This window comes from Lissotriton vulgaris, unplaced genomic scaffold (assembly GCF_964263255.1).
Source record: "Lissotriton vulgaris unplaced genomic scaffold, aLisVul1.2 SCAFFOLD_410, whole genome shotgun sequence".
Lineage (NCBI taxonomy): Eukaryota > Metazoa > Chordata > Amphibia > Caudata > Salamandridae > Lissotriton > Lissotriton vulgaris.
This window is the reverse complement of record NW_028244089.1, coordinates 1,175,162-1,196,359: the sequence shown is the minus strand read 5'-3', so window position 1 is coordinate 1,196,359 and position 21,198 is coordinate 1,175,162. Positions and strand designations below refer to the sequence as shown.

General features: G+C 47.0%; 1 protein-coding gene across 2 annotated transcripts in view; it reads left to right on the top strand.

The window, feature by feature from the left end:
- NCKIPSD (NCK interacting protein with SH3 domain) overlaps positions 1-21,198 on the top strand; it is a 312,878-nt gene that overhangs the window by 104,193 nt on the left and 187,487 nt on the right. For both annotated transcript variants that reach the window (XM_086948742.1, XM_086948741.1), the window contains exons 4-5: positions 9,242-9,332; positions 12,722-13,326. In XM_086948742.1, the coding sequence (XP_086804868.1) occupies positions 9,242-9,332; positions 12,722-13,326 (696 nt within the window). The remainder of the gene's footprint in view (positions 1-9,241; positions 9,333-12,721; positions 13,327-21,198) is intronic.

Genomic DNA, 21,198 nt, shown 5'->3' with positions numbered 1-21,198 from the left:
GCAGAATCCTTGCAAGTGATGAGCAGCGGGACACAAGTAGCAGAATCCTTGCAGGTGATGAGCAGCGGGACACAAGTAGCAGAATCCTTGCAGGTGATGAGCAGCGGGACACAAGTAGCAGAATCCTTGCAGGTGATGAGCAGCGGGACACAAGTAGCAGAATCCTTGCAGGTGATGAGCAGTGGGACACAAGCAGCAGAATCCTTGCAAGTGATGAGCAGCGGGACACAAGTAGCAGAATCTTTGCAGGTGATGAGCAGTGGGACACAAGTAGCAGAATCCTTGCAGGTGATGAGCAGTGGGACACAGGTAGCAGAATCCTTGCAGCAAGTGATGAGCAGCGGGACACAAGTAGCAGAATCCTTGCAGGTGATGAGCAGCGGGACACAAGTAGCAGAATCCTTGCAGGTGATGAGCAGTGGGACACAAGCAGCAGAATCCTTGCAGGTGATGAGCATTGGGACACAAGTAGCAGAATCCTTGCAGCAAGTGATGAGCAGTGGGACACAGGTAGCAGAATCCTTGCAGCAAGTGATGAGCAGCGGGACACAAGTAGCAGAATCCTTGCAGGTGATGAGCAGCGGGACACAAGTAGCAGATCCTTGCAGCAAGTGATGAGCAGTGGGACACAAGTAGCAGAATCCTTGCAGCAAGTGATGAGCAGCGGGACACAAGTAGCAGAATCCTTGCAGGTGATGAGCATTGGGACACAAGTAGCAGAATCCTTGCAGCAAGGGATGAGCAGCGGGACACAAGTAGCAGAATCCTTGCAGGTGCTGAGCAGCGGGACACAAGTAGCAGAATCCTTGCAGGTGATGAGCAGTGGGACACAAGTAGCAGAATCCTTGCAGGTGATGAGCAGCGGGACACAAGTAGCAGAATCCTTGCAGGTGATGAGCAGCGGGACACAAGTAGCAGAATCTTTGCAGGTGATGAGCAGCGGGACACAAGTAGCAGAATCTTTGCAGGTGATGAGCAGTGGGACACAAGCAGCAGAATCCTTGCAGCAAGGGATGAGCAGCGGGACACAAGTAGCAGAATCCTTTCAAGTGATGAGCAGCGGGACACAAGTAGCAGAATCCTTGCAGGTGATGAGCAGCGGGACACAAGTAGCAGAATCCTTGCAGGTGATGAGCAGCGGGACACAAGTAGCAGAATCCTTGCAGGTGATGAGCAGCGGGACACAAGTAGCAGAATCTTTGCAGGTGATGAGCAGTGGGACACAAGCAGCAGAATCCTTGCAAGTGATGAGCAGCGGGACACAAGTAGCAGAATCCTTGCAGGTGATGAGCAGCGGGACACAAGTAGCAGAATCCTTGCAGGTGATGAGCAGTGGGACACAGGTAGCAGAATCCTTGCAGCAAGTGATGAGCAGCGGGACACAAGTAGCAGAATCCTTGCAGGTGATGAGCAGCGGGACACAAGTAGCAGAATCCTTGCAGGTGATGAGCAGTGGGACACAAGCAGCAGAATCCTTGCAGGTGATGAGCATTGGGACACAAGTAGCAGAATCCTTGCAGCAAGTGATGAGCAGTGGGACACAGGTAGCAGAATCCGTGCAGCAAGTGATGAGCAGCGGGACACAAGTAGCAGAATCCTTGCAGGTGATGAGCAGCGGGACACAAGTAGCAGATCCTTGCAGCAAGTGATGAGCAGTGGGACACAAGTAGCAGAATCCTTGCAGCAAGTGATGAGCAGCGGGACACAAGTAGCAAAATCCTTGCAGGTGATGAGCAGCGGGACACAAGTAGCAGAATCCTTGCAGGTGATGAGCAGTGGGACACAAGCAGCAGAATCCTTGCAGGTGATGAGCATTGGGACACAAGTAGCAGAATCCTTGCAGCAAGGGATGAGCAGCGGGACACAAGTAGCAGAATCCTTGCAGGTGATGAGCAGCGGGACACAAGTAGCAGAATCCTTGCAGGTGATGAGCAGCGGGACACAAGTAGCAGAATCTTTGCAGGTGATGAGCAGTGGGACACAAGCAGCAGAATCCTTGCAAGTGATGAGCAGCGGGACACAAGTAGCAGAATCCTTGCAGGTGATGAGCAGCGGGACACAAGTAGCAGAATCCTTGCAGGTGATGAGCAGTGGGACACAGGTAGCAGAATCCTTGCAGCAAGTGATGAGCAGCGGGACACAAGTAGCAGAATCCTTGCAGGTGATGAGCAGCGGGACACAAGTAGCAGAATCCTTGCAGGTGATGAGCAGTGGGACACAAGCAGCAGAATCCTTGCAGGTGATGAGCATTGGGACACAAGTAGCAGAATCCTTGCAGCAAGTGATGAGCAGTGGGACACAGGTAGCAGAATCCTTGCAGCAAGTGATGAGCAGCCGGACACAAGTAGCAGAATCCTTGCAGGTGATGAGCAGCGGGACACAAGTAGCAGATCCTTGCAGCAAGTGATGAGCAGTGGGACACAAGTAGCAGAATCCTTGCAGCAAGTGATGAGCAGCGGGACACAAGTAGCAGAATCCTTTCAAGTGATGAGCAGCGGGACACAAGCAGCAGAATCCTTTCAAGTGATGAGCAGCGGGACACAAGTAGCAGAATCCTTGCAGGTGATGAGCAGCGGGACGCAAGTAGCAGAATCCTTGCAGGTGATGAGCAGTGGGACACAAGTAGCAGAATCCTTGCAGGTGATGAGCAGCGGGACACAAGTAGCAGATCCTTGCAGCAAGTGATGAGCAGTGGGACACAAGTAGCAGAATCCTTGCAGCAAGTGATGAGCAGTGGGACACAAGTAGCAGAATCCTTTCAAGTGATGAGCAGCGGGACACAAGCATTAGAATCCTTGCAGGTGATGAGCAGCGGGACACAAGTAGCAGAATCCTTGCAGCAAGTGATGAGCAGCGGGACACAAGTAGCAGAATCCTTGCAGCAAGTGATGAGCAGCGGGACACAAGTAGCAGAATCCTTGCAGCAAGTGATGAGCAGCGGGACACAAGTAGCAGAATCCTTGCAGCAAGTGATGAGCAGCGGGACACAAGTAGCAGAATCCTTTCAAGTGATGAGCAGTGGGACACAAGTAGCAGATCCTTGCAGGAAGTGATGAGCAGTGGGACACAAGTAGCAGAATCCTTGCAGCAAGTGATGAGCAGCGGGACACAAGTAGCAGAATCCTTGCAGGTGATGAGCAGCGGGACACAAGTAGCAGAATCCTTGCAGCAAGTGATAAGCAGTGGGACACAAGTAGCGGAATCCTTGCAGCAAGTGATGAGCAGTGGGACACAGGTAGCAGAATCCTTGCAGCAAGTGATGAGCAGTGGGATACAAGTAGCAGAATCCTTGCAGCAAGTGATGAGCAGTGGGACACAGGTAGCAGAATCCTTGCAGCAAGTGATGAGCAGAGGGACACAGGTAGCAGAATCCTTGCAGCAAGTGATAAGCAGTGGGACACAAGTAGCGGAATCCTTGCAGGTGATGAGCGGTGGGACACAAGTAGCAGAATCCTTTCAAGTGATGAGCAGTGGGACACAAGTAGCAGATCCTTGCAGCAAGTGATGAGCAGTGGGACACAAGTAGCAGAATCCTTGCAGCAAGTGATGAGCAGCGGGACACAAGTAGCAGAATCCTTGCAGGTGATGAGCAGCGGGACACAAGTAGCAGAATCCTTGCAGCAAGTGATAAGCAGTGGGACACAAGTAGCAGAATCCTTTCAAGTGATGAGCAGTGGGACACAAGTAGCAGATCCTTGCAGCAAGTGATGAGCAGCGGGACACAAGTAGCAGAATCCTTGCAGCAAGTGATGAGCAGTGGGACACAAGTAGCAGAATCCTTGCAGCAAGTGATGAGCAGCGGGACACAAGTAGCAGAATCCTTTCAAGTGATGAGCAGTGGGACACAAGTAGCAGATCCTTGCAGCAAGTGATGAGCAGTGGGACACAAGTAGCAGAATCCTTGCAGCAAGTGATGAGCAGCGGGACACAAGTAGCAGAATCCTTGCAGGTGATGAGCAGCGGGACACAAGTAGCAGAATCCTTGCAGCAAGTGATAAGCAGTGGGACACAAGTAGCGGAATCCTTGCAGCAAGTGATGAGCAGTGGGACACAGGTAGCAGAATCCTTGCAGCAAGTGATGAGCAGAGGGACACAAGTAGCAGAATCCTTGCAGCAAGTGATAAGCAGTGGGACACAAGTAGCAGAATCCTTGCAGGTGATGAGCAGTGGGACACAAGTAGCAGAATCCTTGCAGCAAGTGTGAAGCAGTGGGACACAGGTAGCAGAATCCTTGCAGGTGATGAGCGGTGGGACACAAGTAGCAGAATCCTTGCAGCAAGTGATGAGCAGTGGGACACAGGTAGCAGAATCCTTGCAGCAAGTGATGAGCAGAGGGACACAAGTAGCAGAATCCTTGCAGCAAGTGATAAGCAGTGGGACACAAGTAGCAGAATCCTTGCAGCAAGTGATGAGCAGCGGGACACAAGTAGCAGAATCCTTGCAGCAAGTGATGAGCAGTGGGACACAAGTAGCAGAATCCTTGCAGCAAGTGATGAGCAGTGGGACACAGGTAGCAGAATCCTTGCAGCAAGTGATGAGCAGTGGGACACAAGTAGCAGAATCCTCGCAAGTGATTGGCACTGGGACCCAAGTATCCGAATCCTTGCAGCAAGTGATAAGCAGTGGGACACAAGTAGCGGAATCCTTGCAGCAAGTGATGAGCAGTGGGACACAGGTAGCAGAATCCTTGCAGCAAGTGATAAGCAGTGGGACACAAGTAGCGGAATCCTCGCAAGTGATTGGCACTGGGACCCAAGTAGCCGAATCCTTGCAAGTGGTGGGGAGATGGACAAAACAAACTCTTCCTGCCCTTTGACAAGGTGGAGCGTGTTTGGCACTATCCCCCCCCCCCCTGCTATTGGTTAAGGTGGAGGGTTGAAGTCCGAATGCATCTCCTTCTACTGGCCAATTCGAGGTGGCCACATTCGTCCACAGTCAGTCACACAAGCCCTCATAAACCCACACCACAAGGCCTTATTGACACCTCTCAAAAGCATTGACAAACCCAATAAGTCTGCCTTGCATTTTGACTTCCGGCTAAATTATTTAACCAAAAACCTGCTGCAGTGAAAAAACAAACCAAAAAAAAACGATTGCTGCATACATACAATGCATCCATGAGATAAAAATGTTGTGTTGATGCTCTGTACGTTTGAGGTGTGAAAGAGTACCTTGTGAATTGTAATGCTGGCACTCCATGGCAGGTAGAATGATAAACCAAACAGGCAGCAGCTCCTGTGGGGCAGAGCCAAAGCACACTATGTGGTAGTAAAGAATTGCAATTTTAGGTCTTGAAGAAAGTTCATTTGTCACTTAAACCTAAAACTGGTGTAGTGCTGCCCCAGTGCGTTCTTTTCTTAGCTGGATTAGAGGTCCTGAATGAAGCTTGCGGATGCAGTTTCTACCCATCAGGCTCTTAGTCATTTGCGGGTGGAAGCTCAGCAAATTGAAATGAACCAACAAGCTCCATTCATACTTATGTAGCCTCCATGTCCCTCATCAACACATCACCCCTTTCTTATTTGGGTAGCCTCCGTGGAAGTCAACAGAGCACACTTTGAAGATGGCCCAATAAGACGAAAAGGAAAAGTGGAGAGACCGGTTGGCCCAGGAGAGCTGACCAAGCTGCATTCTCAAGGTGGTGCATAGTGCCGGTGCAGGGTAGTCCAATTAACCCTACAACATTTTGAAGCCCAAGAAAGGCCAAATACAGGTGACAGCTGCTCCAGTGCCTTATTTGCAATTGCAGAAAGGGCGATGACCAGCTGTCAGCTGTTTCAGTGCATGGTCAACATAAGACTACAGAGAATGTAAAAATATCAAAACTTTAGTGCACTGGAGTTTTCCAAGAAGGCTCTCTCTCTGAGATGCATTTCAGGTACAGTGGAGTCCCATGTATGGGAATCCTGTACTTGTGAATATCAAAGGCCCCCTGAAAACTGAGTCAAGGAATTCCTAGGACAGGGAAAATAACAGTGTAAGTAAATATAGTTCCTAGGCAATTATTAAATGAAGCTGACACTACTTCATGGACGGCTCACAAAAAACTAACCACACAATATCTAAAAAATACAGTATATTTTTATTGTATATAGTGTATACCTCGTACAATGTTAAAAAAGGATTATTGTAACAATACATCAAAGACTTCAATAAGAAAATTTTAAATTAAAAAATACAAACTACAATAATAATCATTACAGTCGTAATTATCGACGCGCGTTTCGGCGTACAAAAACGCCTTCTTCAGGAAATTACAACACCTGTAATAAAATAAATATGGATATAAAAATTACGTATACACTTCATACATTTTATACATTAAATTACAATACAATTAGCCACATAATTCTATTTTTTTGTGAGCAATTCCATTAGTGTACGATGACCAGCGCAAATGCTTGTTACATGCCTGTCTATTTCAATTGGGAATCCTGTGCCACATTTCACCGCTGCCTCTCCTCACTGAGTTCTGCAAAAGATCAAGAATGACCAGGCCCACGTCATCCGAGTGGCTCTGGATTGGGCCAGGAGAGTATTGTCCTCTTGACGTCCGGGCATGAGCATCTGTCCTCCGATCAGGCTACTGCTTCGAGAAGATGTACTGCTGCAGCAGCAGTACAGGGTCCTGCACAGAGTTGTGCACAATCTTTACCTCCATGAATGCAGATTCAACCTCAACAGTTGATGGCGTTCAGTCTTCCTCACAAGGTTGTGGATGTTATCCTTGCAGCTTAATGCCCCTCTGGAAAGTCTCTGTGCCGGGCACTGGGACAAGTTTGCATCCTGGTATGGCACATTCAATACTGGCCAATTATAGGCCAAGATGTTTGGATATCTTATTATTTGTGTTTTTTACTTGGCCCATAAAAAACTTGGAGTGGGCACCATTAAAGGTTACTGGTTGTCCCTTTTGGTCTTTTTATGTTTTCCAGACCAGCTGTCGATGTTCAAATCACCCGCTGTAAGGAGGTTCCTAAAAGGTTTCTCATTTATTTACCACCAAACCACTTGTGATTAAACATCTGGGTCTTAATTTATTCTTCACTTTCCTCATAGGCCCTCCATTCTTATCCATGCGCCACTGTCTGCAGCGTCTCCTGACTCTGAAGACTGTGTTTCTGGTTGTGGTGAGTCTGGCTCATTGCAGGAGTGAACTTAAATCTCCTTCTATTTCGGTCCAGGTGCCCTACACCATCCCTTTCCCAGACAAAGTGGTGTGAGTATCAAGGTGCTCTTTTTGCAGAAAGTAGTGACTTCTTTTCACAATAAACTGCCTCTGGAGGGGTTGAGGGCCCATTCCACCATGGCTGCTACTACAGTTCTGGCAGGCAGAGCACCTGTCCGTACACACGTTAACAAAGCACTACTGTCTTGACAGCCAGTTTCGAAAGGAAGAGCATTGAGTCCTTTCGGTCCAGCAGGAATTGTGGGAAGAGTGATTCCACAGACCATCCACTGTGGAAGGTGCTGCTTTGGTACCTATTTTAAAGGTGAGAAACCTGTGATTAAAAGTATCCATCAGAAGAACAACTTGCTTACCTTTTATCATGCTTTTTCTGGTGAATACTCGATCTAACCACAGATTCCCCACCAACATCTTCCCTCTACATACTGTGGAAAAATCCCAGATTAGATATATGCAAGCTGATACGTCTTAATATTGTTGGTCTCAGTGTCCGAGGGTGTGGACAGAGTTAAAGAAACTGACTTTGATGTACAGGTGTGGGGCTTACTTGCAACTCCATAGCCATGTGCAAGGTGAAAAGAGGTCAACGAGGAGCTGCGTGGCGCCACATAATGGTGCGCAGGAGTAATGCTGTTTAAATCTTCCGGATCCAGTCTAAAGCCTGGGGATATTCTGCTTTTAAACCGAGTATCCACCCAAAAGAGTGTCACAGAAAGTAAAAAGCTTGTTTTTGGGGAATATTTTTAGGCCACCCATTTCTCGCCTAGAGAACGAATGGAAAAGACATCCCTTCCTAATGTGGAAAATAATTTTTTCACTAACTTTGTGTTTGCTGTGTCCACTCTCAACTTAGTGTGTAAATCACTTCTAAGTCTTGGCCTCACACATTATCCCATAGAGATTCCCCTCTTGTTTCTTCCATCTACACCAGGAGCGCCCTTCTCAAGAGGTTTGTAGCCCACAGCAGTAACCTTAGTAGTGTGAAGAGGAGCCTTATGATGCCCGCTACTGTACCCTGCGTGAGGGCCGATATCCTTTTATGGAATTGGACTAACAATATAACATTCTAATTTACGACAGTGAACTAGGAGTGTCTATTGTTCCATTGTTACGATGAGGAAGTCATGCTCCTTGGTCTTTTTTCTAGGCCTGTGTGGTAAATTCCGTTCCGCGCGAGGAATTTGGGTAATTTTGCGTTCCGCGGAGAACGAAGAATTTCCAAAACTTCCGCGGCTTCGTGGAATTTTTTGCTTGTTCGTGCTTTCAAAATGCGTGTTTGCAAGATATTTCTCCCTGAGCATGCAAACGGCATTCGCAAACAGGAAATGAGCATCGCGGATGGGCGGAACAAGCAATTGCCCGTGTTTGCGGAACTTTTGCATGCTCGCTGAGATTTTTTACCGTTTCGCTGAGCTTTGCATAGCGCGACTACGCAAATTCCGCCCACCCCTACTTCATTCCAATCTTATTGAATATTGCTTGTGCTCCAGCTTAAACCGAGCACTGCGCACTTAGTTTGGTCAACCAAGACCTCATGGCGTGTTCTTGTAGCAGGATAGATGTTGATCTAAGGGTCATTCGAATATGGCCTGATGAGATGCTGGATACTACCTGTGGTGGCACCATGGGTGTGCCCAGCCTCCGTATTGACTATGTCGAGTGCTAATGCCACATGCTTGATGTACATGCGATGTGATGTTGAATCAAAGCCAATGGTGAGCATTTGCGAATTAGATTGGAATAATATTAACCAGAGAAGCCTGCAGTGATAGGTGTAGGCTTTCCAAAGCGGTCTTCTAACTCTAGTCAGCATGTCTTGAATATTACTTTTGTGCGAAGTTAGGATTGCTGTGTATTAGAGGGGTAGAGAGAGGAGTGTGTCTGCATTGATTTTATGCTGTTTTGTTGATGGAATTATGCTGTTTTGTTGATGGAATTACACTGTTCTGTTAGTTGTGAGAATAAAACAATCTTGCAAAAAATGTTTGTTTGGAAGAGCAGGAACATTTGCCAGTTTCTTGAAAGTATTCATGGGTGTGAAATGTTGTCTAGGTTCCGCCACAGCCTCGACGTGCTGCCCCAGTTACCCCACCCCCACCAGAGAAGCAGTACAAGAACACTCAGAAGACCGCACCCGTGAAAGGTGAGGGCAGCGTTGCACTGTTTTGTTTGAGGGTGTGCTATTGAGGGTTGGATGGGCTAGGGTACATGGCTGGATGATGTATGAAAACATCACCCTTCTTTCAGTTCAGATCATAAGTGGGCACGATTCAGAACTGTTCTCCAATAAAATGCCTTAAACTCCAGACTACCAAAATGGAGTTTGTCCTCCGGATTGGTTGCCCACCCGGACCTCTGGTTTAGGCATGGTTGAGTAGCATGAAGCTGGAAGGCTGGCTTCCTCCCTACTTTTCAACCAGCACTAAAACCATGCACTCTAATCCAGGGCTATACGAAGTAAAAGACTGTGGTCCCAGTTCAGCATGCGGTGCAAAACCAGTCTTTTCCTTCCGGCCGACAACTTCTACTCCTCAGTACAGACCATTGTTCCCTTGTGCATCGGTAGGGGCAACGCCCTGGTAACAGGCCTCAAGACACAACTGAAGTCTGCACCGTGCACAGGAGCCTTTCAAACCAGGCGACTGCACTCCCTTCATCCCTACCCTGGACCGTGTGCACAGGTTCACTCTTCCAGGATTTAACCTTAATGAACTAGGCCTTTAATATGAACAGGGCAAGGGAATCGTCTGAAGACTCTCCATACACCAGAAGTTCTGCCTCATGGATGAGGGATATGAGACTGGTGCCTGTCAGTTCTAGACTATTTAGGGACAGTTCAGCTCATTCCATATGGAAGAATGTGAACCCTACTACCAACCTGCCCTGGTTGCAATTAATCCTAGCTTGGAAATGAACTATCGGAGACCAGGAAACGAGCCGGGCCACTCACAACACTATGATGATCATGCATCCACCAGTGCAAAGACACTCTTACAACCTCTCCTAAAGATATCAAATCAGCCTCAAACATCTATTGATAACACTCCACCTGCTGGCTCATTTTAAGCATGCAGTTGCAAGATCCAGGCTGCCACTGTGAGTCTCCATGCATGGACATTGCTTGACCCACTTGAGTAAATTCTGCTTCAGCTCCGAAATAACTTTCTCACGCCCTATATGCATCCCTACTAGAGGACAACAGACTCATCAAAATCATCTGACCTTCATTCAATCGAGATAGGCAGCCTGCGCTGAAGTGATAGGCGGCCAAGTCAATTCTTTATTTGTAAAGCGCAACATTCTCCCCAAGGCTTCTTGGTGTCAGGAGGGGCGGTGATAAAAACTGCTTGAAAAATAATCAGCAAAAAAAAGGTTTTAATGGATTTTTGCAACTGCAGGTAGCTTCAGGTGGCCTTCAAGGGTAGAGAGATGTCATTTCAAGCTTAAGGGAGGAGATGAAATACGGCCCTTATAGATATGCTGGACGCGTGATAACAGCTTGGAGTTAGAGTGAAGTCGTGCATGGACGGATAGGAAAGTGATCACGAAGACATGAACGAACTGTGCCATACAGAAGGACTGTGCTTCATGCACTGTGGTTTCAACTTGAATGCTGCAGAATTTAAAATAAAGTGTAGACCAACATCTCTTATCCTTACCATAGCTAAATTTAGGGTCTCGTTCCTAAGGAAGGTAGCCTATCCTCACCTTGCCATCTAACAATGACGTAGGTGTTTCCCCAAAAAAGAATCCTCAAAAAGCTGTATATTAGAAATTGCTTACCCTTCTGCCCTCTGCCAGTCAGAGAAGAATAAACCCCTTCTTGTTACTCGAAATGATGTTGTGACTTTCCTCTCTTAAGTGATTCTGTAGAAATTCAAATGTTATGTTAAGTGATCTTGTAAAGCGCTAATCTCACCCGGGCACTGAATGGATTCCTTCTAGAACTATCTTTCTTCTGTTGTGGCCAGGGTCAACAGAGCTGGGCAGCATCTTTTCCTCTGAAAGGCACATAGAGACCCAAGGTTGTCTAATTTTGGTGATTAATTTAATTTTATTGGTAGCCTTGGTCATGCACATGTCTTTTAAAACCAATGTCCACTTGGACTTTATCATCTTACCACAAGGCATACTTTTTGATCACTTTCATCTCCGCTCAAAGCGATACCAAACTTCAGGCTTGACCAACGAAGATCCTTACACTGTCTTCCATAAAGACAAGATGGCCTTCCATATGGTCCCATCTTTCATCCCTTAAGTCCTGTTGGTTTTCAACGTCCGAGACGAAATAATTGGATGTTTCATGTCTCTCCAGATGATGAAGTTGTGCACAATCTAAATGCATTAAGACTTTATTTAGAACCAATGCTTGCCTGTCGCATCACTGTGACGGACTTAACTCTAGTGATGAGGCTACTCCAGTCATCGTTGCCAGATAGATACTCTAATGTGTCACTTGGGGAAGCCCAGTGGTTTTGAGACTTTAATGCTCATTCAGCTAGAGCTAGGGCAGAGCCACTGGCATTTTGAAGGAACATACCCATTACTAAGGTGAGTATGTCTCATGTCCGGGTCTCTCTCCGTGCCCTCTGGAGTGCTTACTCTTGCGATGGATTATCCAGGAAGGATACTGCTTTCGGCCAGGAAGTTTGTATGTTACGTTTGCTGATCCGCTGCTAGAGGTGCAGGGCTTGAGAGCACGGGCGAACCCACGGTGAAGGTTTCAAGAGACCGAATCTTTCTGGTGGTTTTTTTTCACTCCTGCCTCAAGTTGTAGGCAACACCAACCACTCATGGATTGCAAAGAGCTGGGAGTATGTGCAGTTATACTTCCATCCACATACATTGCCTTCCAGCGCCAAATTTCTTAACCCCACACATAGCGTATATTTGCAAATCTGTGGTTAAATAATCATACATTTTCATTTTCCATTGGGTCAATCTGATTGCTGCACACAAGCAAGCATAAATCATTGGAGTAATTACTGCACTTTTACCCACTTCCGCCACAGTTGGTTCATTCGGTTGTAAATTAAGTACTCTGAATAGTGCAGAAGTTACATTCCTTAATATCTGTGAAATTTTATGGGATTGTGGGTGGGTTCAATATTGCAAGGGCCATTTGCACCCATATGGATATTGTGTCTATAATATAAAGATGCCTAATCTATGTTACAATTTAAGCCTATGCATAGATTACATCTTTGTGCGATACTCCAGTCATCTGCAGTCTCTTACTTGATGCCTTTCTCCATATATTCCTTTACAGGGCTTTATGCCTAGTGTAGGCACTTCTTATGGACCTTTGCTTGACAATGTTTTGCCAACGGCCTGCACCAGCGGCTGCTTGTGCTAAAAACCAAGACCCTCTTCCAGGCTGTGCACTTGGACTGTTTTCATACTGTGCATTTCAGCTCTGCGGATCCTAAAATATAAACACTTTCTTGCAAATTGGTTTCAGTGTGCAGCATGTTTTCATGCTTTGAGGCCTTAACTGCCTTTAAAACATATTTGTTGTTGACTTTGTTTCAGATCGAACTGAAGTCGCCACCACCAGACCAGTTTCCCGGGCCTCCTCCGTGAGTACGGCTTCCCTGGATACCTTGCACACCGGTTCATCCAACTCCTGTGTTACAACGGCACTATCCACCCCCAGCAACACGCCTCCTCCAGTGCCAAGTAGGAGTATTCACACTACGATATCCCGCCCACCTGATCCAAGCCTGCCTTCCCCTGGGACAGTGGAACAGAGTGCAGTGGTAAACTCCTCGCAGGCCAAGAGGGTTGCGCCTGGACCCCCTGTTCCATCTGAAACTCAAAACATAACTCCCAACAGCACGCAAACCAAGAAGGTGGCCCCAGTTCCTTCCCCCGGGCTAGAAGCCTTTGACAGTGTGAATCACAATAGCAAAAACAAGATGGTGGCCAACCTGTCGCCATTGAAAGTCAGATCCGCGGCGGTGCTGGTCCCCAAAACGCTGGGCGCAGAACTGATGGAGCTGGTGCGTAAGAACACAAACCTGAGCTACGAGTTGTCTCGCGTGGCCATCGGAGTGGTTGTTGGGCACATTCAGAGCTCCATCCCCGAAACGTCTGAAATCATGGAGCAGATTCTCATCTCCCTGGTAGAAAACAAGGTAAATGCATTTGCTTTAAATATGTTTGCTGAGTATTTTAGAGCAAAGTCTAGAGTTGAGCAGGACATTGGGAACAGGAAACTGGGGGGTCAGTTCACAGATGTACTCATTGCTTCTTAGAGGTTGTGGTATCTTGCTGTGGTATTTTACACTTATTTGTATAGTTGAAATATTACAGTGAAGAGGTTAATGCAATGTTAAATGCAGATTTTTCTAATACTTAACTAATATTACGGAACATTTTCTGTAATTCCTTCCCAGGTGTTTAGTTTTAATCCGTTGTCTTCTGGAATTAGTCTAACATACCTTAAGGCTGTTCCTTCATGGATCACCCATTACATGTGGTGGTCTGTCTTCTTTTTTCTCCATCTTCTTTTTTGAAGACTCATCAGAATCAGCACTCTTGCTATTTTTACTTCTATCTGGTCCTAAAGCCCTTCAGTTGTTGTTTTTATTGGTTTGTTTGGTGAATGTTTCTATATTGTCACATTGGCTAAATGTTCCTGCTGCAAGTTATTGCTTGTCATTTAATGCAGTTTGATAGTTTAAGACCTGCTTTCATGACTCCTTATTAAGGGAGGTTCTAGTCTGTCTCTGATCCTCTTTTATTAAAGGGTATGAAAACATTTACACAATTAAAAAAATGGCACCAAACAAACTTGGAGTTCGGCGCAGTAGTCCTCGCTTGGCACTGTAGGTGGTGGAAGAGGTTCTTTGTCTCAAAAGTCGGTGCTTCCCACCTGGAAATTCCTCTTACGTGGATTTAATTGAATGTTAGGGATGTGATTATAACAAGTCTTGTTAGAAAATGCATTTGTGATTTTTGTAGATTCTGGATTCAGTTGTTTGCTTTCTTACAGTGTTCATTGATCCTTAAAATACCCGAAGTATATTTAATGTCACGGTTTATGGCTGAAATCAATCAAAAACTTATTGAGGCTTGAGTGTTCATATTACAGATTTTTTAATTCATAGGTAACATGAAAATAAGACTTTTAGATTGTCTTTTTTCTAAATTAGTTTGAGAACCCTGTGTAGTGTTCTTAACTTTAATGTTTATTGTTACTTCTTGAACTTAACATGCATTTCTATGGGTAAGTGGCATTGCTACCTTGTGCTGAGCACAGATTCTGTTAGAGTTGTGTTGTGACCTAACTAGAATGTGTTTATCAAACCGGTAGTGGTTACCCCTTCCACAGTCATAGCCCACTTTCTGGGATTCTTACTCTGTAGTCCCTCCGTGCTTGTACTATTCCTTTTGGCATGAGAAAGGTAAGGAGAGGACAAGAGTTTGGGAGGAGGGCTGGATTTCTATGTTGTGCTGCAGACACTTTCTCTCCTGAGCCATGTACAGCTTCTTCAGGGACTCAGATGGATGCCGAGAATATTTCACAGGTGACGAGATGGGGATACTGATGAACAAGAATTGGCAAAGCCAATGGGTCTCACCTATGCAAGAACTATTGGTTTTCCTAGTGTGTTTGTTTGTGTCATAGAGGAGTGGAGTGGTTTAGAGTGAAGTTAAGTGCTGTAAAGAAGAGTGGTGTAGAGTGGAGGGGCATAGAGTGGAGTATAGTGTTGTAGAGTGCCATAGCACAGAGAGGAGAAAGTGCTGTGGAGTGGAGTGTCATATTGTGGAAGACGGTTGTGGAGAGGAGTGACGTGGAGTGGAGGGGCATCAAAAGTTGTAGAGTGCAGTGTCATGGAGTGGCGTAAAGTGAAGTAAGATGGTCTAGAGTGGAGTGGCATGAAGAGGAGTGCAGTAGAATGTTGTGAAGTATTGTAGAGAGGAGTGTCGTAAAGTGGAGTGGAGTAAAATGTTGTGGAGAAGAGTCTCGTGGGGTAGAGTGTTGTAGAATATCATCGAGTGTAGTGGAGTAGAGTGTCATAGAAATCTGCAACGAAAATATAAAAAATGAACAATAGTAGACTAACCACTATTGCACAAGTGTTTGTGTATTTTATCTCAATGCTACACCTCCGAGAGAATCCTACTGGTCATGAACCCCAAATTAAGAGCAACAATTGACATAGTATGGAGTGCGACCAAAATTACACTAGGGCATTTGGACAGTGTGAGAATAATATTGACAAAAGGAAATCACAAAATTAAAATAAAATGAAGGTTCCATCAAATTAAATTAGTGGTTCTTCAGTTCGTCCATAAATGCATGAGAGACATAAAGATGAGTCTTCTGCCGTTTATTATTCAAATACAAAACATCTAGTCAACACGTTTCGTCCTACTGAGAGGACTTCATCAGGAAAAACGTATATGTATATTAATTGTTAATTCTGTCACCCTGGACAAGCATCTGTGCCCTGTACATGCTTGGATAGGTTAATGTCTTAAAGCAAGTATTGACACTTAAAGTATCCCCTGCCAATGGGCCATCTATCCAGCCAACCAGAGATCCAGGTTTTAAAAACATCCAATCTGCTTCAGTTGTCCTGCACAATCTCCCTAGAAGTTGACCATGTAGCCAGTCTTAGCACTCACAATATCTGAAATCCTTGGTCAAGGGTAGCACGTCACGTCATTTTCTCAAAGCTACCAGCTTTGAGACACCCATCACCAAAACCAAATGGCAATACTACTTGGAGATTGTTACAATCTGCAAAATGCCACCCACTCCAAAGACAGCCCCAGAAAGCATAGCAAACCTTCAAAAACACCCTGAGCCCACTCTGTCTGTGCCATTTCTTAATGCGCATTTGTACAGTATTGATAACATAATGTTGTTTCATGTGTCTGTAGTCAGACTTAAAAAGTAGGTCCTCGATTCTCCCAATAGTACATCTGACATAGTTCTTAGGAAGAGATGCAGCTGCATTTATGTTTTATCCCTTCTTTATTGTCAAGTGCAACCTTGGTTTGAAACAGCGTTCGTGCTCCGTGAGGCCACATAAATGCATTCTGGCAGTCAAGTCTGTCCGCCTGCCCATGAAGTGGATGAGCGCCGACATGGTTCGGCGCTATATAAAGTCTGTTCCTCAGTGTGCCGCTGTCTGTCTGCCTGCCAAGATACTAGCAGTGTGCAACGAGGAGTCCCTCGAAGGGGGGATGCTCCGGGTGAACGTGTGTATGCAGACCTGCTTCAAGGCCCCAGGGGAGTTCTGTTATGAGTAAAATGGCAGGGTTGCCTACGTCACGTCTGCGCGGGTACAGGGGGGGGCAGGATGCCCGTGTTTCTAGTTCAGCAGCTTTATGTATGACTGAGTCTGCTGGTGCGAGCTCCTCGTCTCGAGGGAGCTTGCTCTTTAAATAGATTATTCCTGTAAAAATGTCTCCAGCAGTAATTTGTATAATTATGTCGCATGCCCCATTGTGCGGGGGGAATTCGCTAATAAGGGAGCCTTCGTTTTTTCCCAAGAAGGTTTCCGTGGAAGTCTCGTAAATTAAATTAAGGGTCTCACGTGGGAGCCGCGCTAATCTCTGTAGGACTCTGACGGCCGAAGTGCGTGCAAGACCGCCATTTTTAAAGGGACGTCCAGTGTGGGAGAGGTTTAAATCACCAATAGGCTATCCAGAATGTTCCTTGGTTTCATGATGCCAGTACCCATGGATTCTTAAGTGTGAACAGAAGCCTATAGACAAGAGGATCCACATGAGCTTCTGGGGTCACGTTGATTAGATCAGCAAGGATCCATACGAATTGCCAGGAGTTTTAGGACCAGATTGCTGAGAGAGGACTCAGAGATCGGAGGATGAGTAAGGGTTTAGAGCAGGGTTACTCAAAGTGGGGTCTGGGGTTCGCAATCGGCCCTCCTGACCTTTAATTGCGGCACCCCACTGAACAGCAGCACTGGACTGCTGTTTACTTGACAGGGCAGCAACATTCAATCAATCAATCAATCAGAGTACTTGTAAAGTGCGCTACTTACCCGTGAGGGTCCCAAGGCGCTGAGGGGAGGGAGGGCTGCTACTACTCGAAGAGCCAGGTCTTGAGGAGTCTTCTGAAGGCGAGTAGGTCTTGGGTCTGCCGCCGTATGTGGATAGGGAGGGTGTTCCAGGTCTTGACGGCGAGGTAGGAGAAGGATCTGCCGCCGGAGGTCGTTCGTTGGATGCGGGGGACAGCGGCGAGGGCGAGGCTGGCGGAGCGGAGCTGGCGGGTGGGGGTGTGGAAGCTGAGTCTGCTGTTCAGGTAGGCTGGTCCGGCGTTGTGGAGTGCTTAGTGTGCATGGGTGAGGAGCTTGAAGGTGATCCTCTTGTCGACGGGGAGCCAGTGTAGATCTCTCAGGTGGGGGGTGATGTGGCTGCGGCGGGGGACGTTGACGATCAGTCGGGCGGAGGCGTTTTGGGTGTGTTGTAGTCGTTGTAGGTGTTTGGCTGGGATTCCTGCGTAGAGTGCGTTGCCGTAGTCCAGTCTGCTGCTTACCAGGGCTTGTGTCACCGTTCCTCTTCTTTCGGTCGGGATCCACTTGTGGATCCTGCGGAGCATACGGAGGGTGTTGTAGCAGGAGGAGGAGACGGCGTTGACTTGCTTGGACATGGAGAGGGAGGATTCGAGGATGAATCCTAGATTGAGTGCATGGTCGGTGGGTGATGGTGCTGTTCCCAGTGTGGTCGCCACCAGGAGTCGTCCCAGGCTGAGGGGGTGGGTCCGAGGATGAGGACCTCCGTCTTTTCCGAGTTCAGCTTCAGACGGCTGCTCCTCATCCAATCGGCGATGGCCTTCATTCCCTCGTGGAGGTTGGTTTTGGTGGTGTGTGGATTCTTGGTGAAGGAGAGGATGAGCTGGGTGTCGTCAGCTTAGGAGATGATGTTGAGGTCGTGATGGCGGGCGAGGGGGGTCATGTGGATGTTGAACAGCTTTGGGCTGAGGGATGAGCCCTGGGGGATGCCGCAGATTATGTAGGTGGCTTCGGATCAGAAGGGTGGGAGGCGGGCGCTCTGGGTTCTGCCGGAGAGGAAGGACGTGGTCCAGTCATGAGCCTTCTCTGGGAATCCGGCTTCTAGGAGGCGTGTCTTTAGAGTGCGATGGCAGACCGTGTCGAAGGCGGCTGACAGGTCCAGGAGGATGAGGGCTGATGTTTCGTCATTTTCTAGTTGGCGCCTGATGTCGTCTGTGGCGGTGATGAGGGCTGTCTCGGTGCTGTGGTTTTGTCTGAATCGGACTGGGATGGGTCCAAGATGTTGTTGTCCTCGAGGTGGCGAGCCAGTTGCATGTTGACGAATTTCTCGATGACCTTTGCCGGGAACGGAAGCAGGGAGATGGGCCGAAAATTCTTCAGGTGGGTGTTGATTTCAGCGTGTTTCCAGCTTTCCGGGAATTTCGCTGTTTCGAAGGAGATGTTGATGACTTTCCGTAGTTGGGGTGCGATGGCTGCGTCTGCTTTGTTGAATACTTGGTGTGAGCACGGGTCAGACGGAGATCCTGAGTGGATGGAGTTCATGACCTTGCGTGTCTCGTCGTCGTTGACGTTGGACCAGGAGGTCAGGCGGTTGGCGCTGGTGGTGTTCACAGGGGAGGGGGAGTCTGGCGTAGTCGGGGCGGTCGTGTTGTTGAAGCTGTCATGGATGTCAGTGATCTTGCGGTGGAAGAAGATGGCTAGTGAGTCGGACAGTTCTTGTGAGGGTGGGATGTCGTTGGCGCTGGGTTTAGAGAATTCCTTTACGATGCTGAAGAGCTCTTTGCTGTTGTGTGCGTTGTTATCCAAGTGGTCTTTGAAGGAGGATCTCTTGGCTAATCTGATGAGGTGGTGGTGTCTGCAGGTGGCATCCTTGTGGACTGCGTGGTTGTCCGGTGTGCGTTCGTGGAGCCATGTCTTCTCCAGTTTCCGGCATGCACGTTTAGAGGTCTGGAGCTCGTTGGTGAACCAGGTGGCTCTCTTGTTGGCATGGCTGTTGGAGGGTTTCTTGAGCGGGCGAGGGTGTTGGCGCAGTCGTCGATCCACTATCTGAGGTTGCAGGCAGCGGCGTCTGGGTTGGTGGGGTCGGTGGGTGGGTTCTGGGCGAGGGTGGTGATCAGCTGGTCTTCGGTGACTTTGCTCCAGCAGCGGCGAGGCAGCCGTTGGGTGCGGAGGTGCGTGGTTGGTTTCTTAAAGGTGAAATGGATTCAGAAAGCTCTATTTACACAATAACTAAAGTAACAGTAAAGAAGTTGTCCTAGACACCTTATCTTTAGGAACACCTTTAGTTTTAAAGACATCTTGCACTAAACATGTAAAAACCTGATACACTCTCTGCAAACTTCAAAAAAAGTGTCTTCTGGTAACGTGCATGAGCATTTTAACTACATAGGTCACATTATATCACTGCATTGAGAGGCATTTATTGGTAGTGATAGTTTTTTACATGATCTTAGCAATATTTATGCCACCCACATTCTTTTGAAAACAATGCCATCAGTGAATCAAGAGGAAAGTCTATTGTTAGGTGCACCTTGTGTGTAGCCTTGGTTATTATATAATTGAAGCAACATTATAGTTTATTAAATAAAAGACAAGATAGTTTTTCTACAGCACACATCCTGAGCTTGTATATTTTAAGGGGTTCTCATATGTGGTAATGAAGAAATAGGAGGCACAGTGAAATTAATCAACTGCCTAGGATCACACAGTTTTGTCAAGTAGGGAAGGCCAGGAAGGGTTCCCTTGCGGTATTCGTACAAGCGCCGGGAAACCCACAGCAGGTAGCTGTGCGCTATACAAGTACAAAAACATTTACATTTACATACTAGGTCTTCTGGTTTCACATTTTGCAATTCAGCCACCAGATGAGTTTCTCTTTCCCTTTCACATTTTACATTAGAAGTTAATGCTTTGACTATAATCCTTGGTGCATGAGACTAGAGCCCTGGTGGCTGACCGAAGTGACCTGAAGGCGCGGTTAATTGTCCACACCATGCATCTGAATTGCGTCCCCCTACACGCACCTTTCATCACCTGACCCTCGCATTGCTGGTATCGGTGTGGCTCTTGGGCATACCACAGCCTGGGCTTTTTGGCCCCTGGGGAAATGTTTGCGATTACCCATGGTTTAGAGGATCAAAGAGTGAGCAATTGATTCGCGAACATATTCGTTGGAAGACTTGTGAGTGTGCTGCAGAGCAATACTAGTGTTTCCGACAGTGGATAATGTTAATGGTCCTGGAACATTTGAAGAGTTTAATTTACCACAAATGTCTCCCCCAAATTAGCTCCCTGATACTAACCAAGCAATGTTCCATGAAACGTTATTATCTGCAGAGGTGAGCCACTTGTTTTTGGGTGCCCAGGCCAATATTTGGCCCTGATTCACCCCTGAACATCGGCTTCTTATAGGCCTGGGGACAAGTGTGATGTTAGCAGTGTGGTAGCTTCTGCATGAACAAATGAACAGCACATATATCCTGAACCCTCTTACAGATGAGGCTACAACTCATCCACTTTGCCTCATGGCACTACGATTTCTTTCAAAAGCACCTCATCTGATGTGTTTCAGTGCCTTAAAGATGGGTATTTTAAGGTTAATCGTACACACCCTTAGTACGCTTCACTCCTGTGGAAGTCTTTTTTTATTACATGAGTGGCTAAGCAGAGCTCTGTTGTGCATAGTGTAGTGTTGTTTATTCCGAGCATGTTTTTTTTAGTATAGGGCACTGCAGTATTGTTATCCTGAGAAAAGCTTAGTTGATTACTTGGTACAAGTAGATTACCATTTACACATTGCAAACCAAATGCAAGCTCCAAAAACCCTATCAACTCCATAGTAGCAGGTCAAGATGTTGTTACTCCTTCAATTAAGGGGAGATGTGAATGCTGGAAGTATTACCACTACAGGGGAGACTGCTAAAGGCCACAATGGGATTAAAAGAGATATTTCAGAAAAAACTTGTATGGTCTCAAAACAGATGGGAGAAGGAACCAGGCGCAGCTGAGCTGGTATTA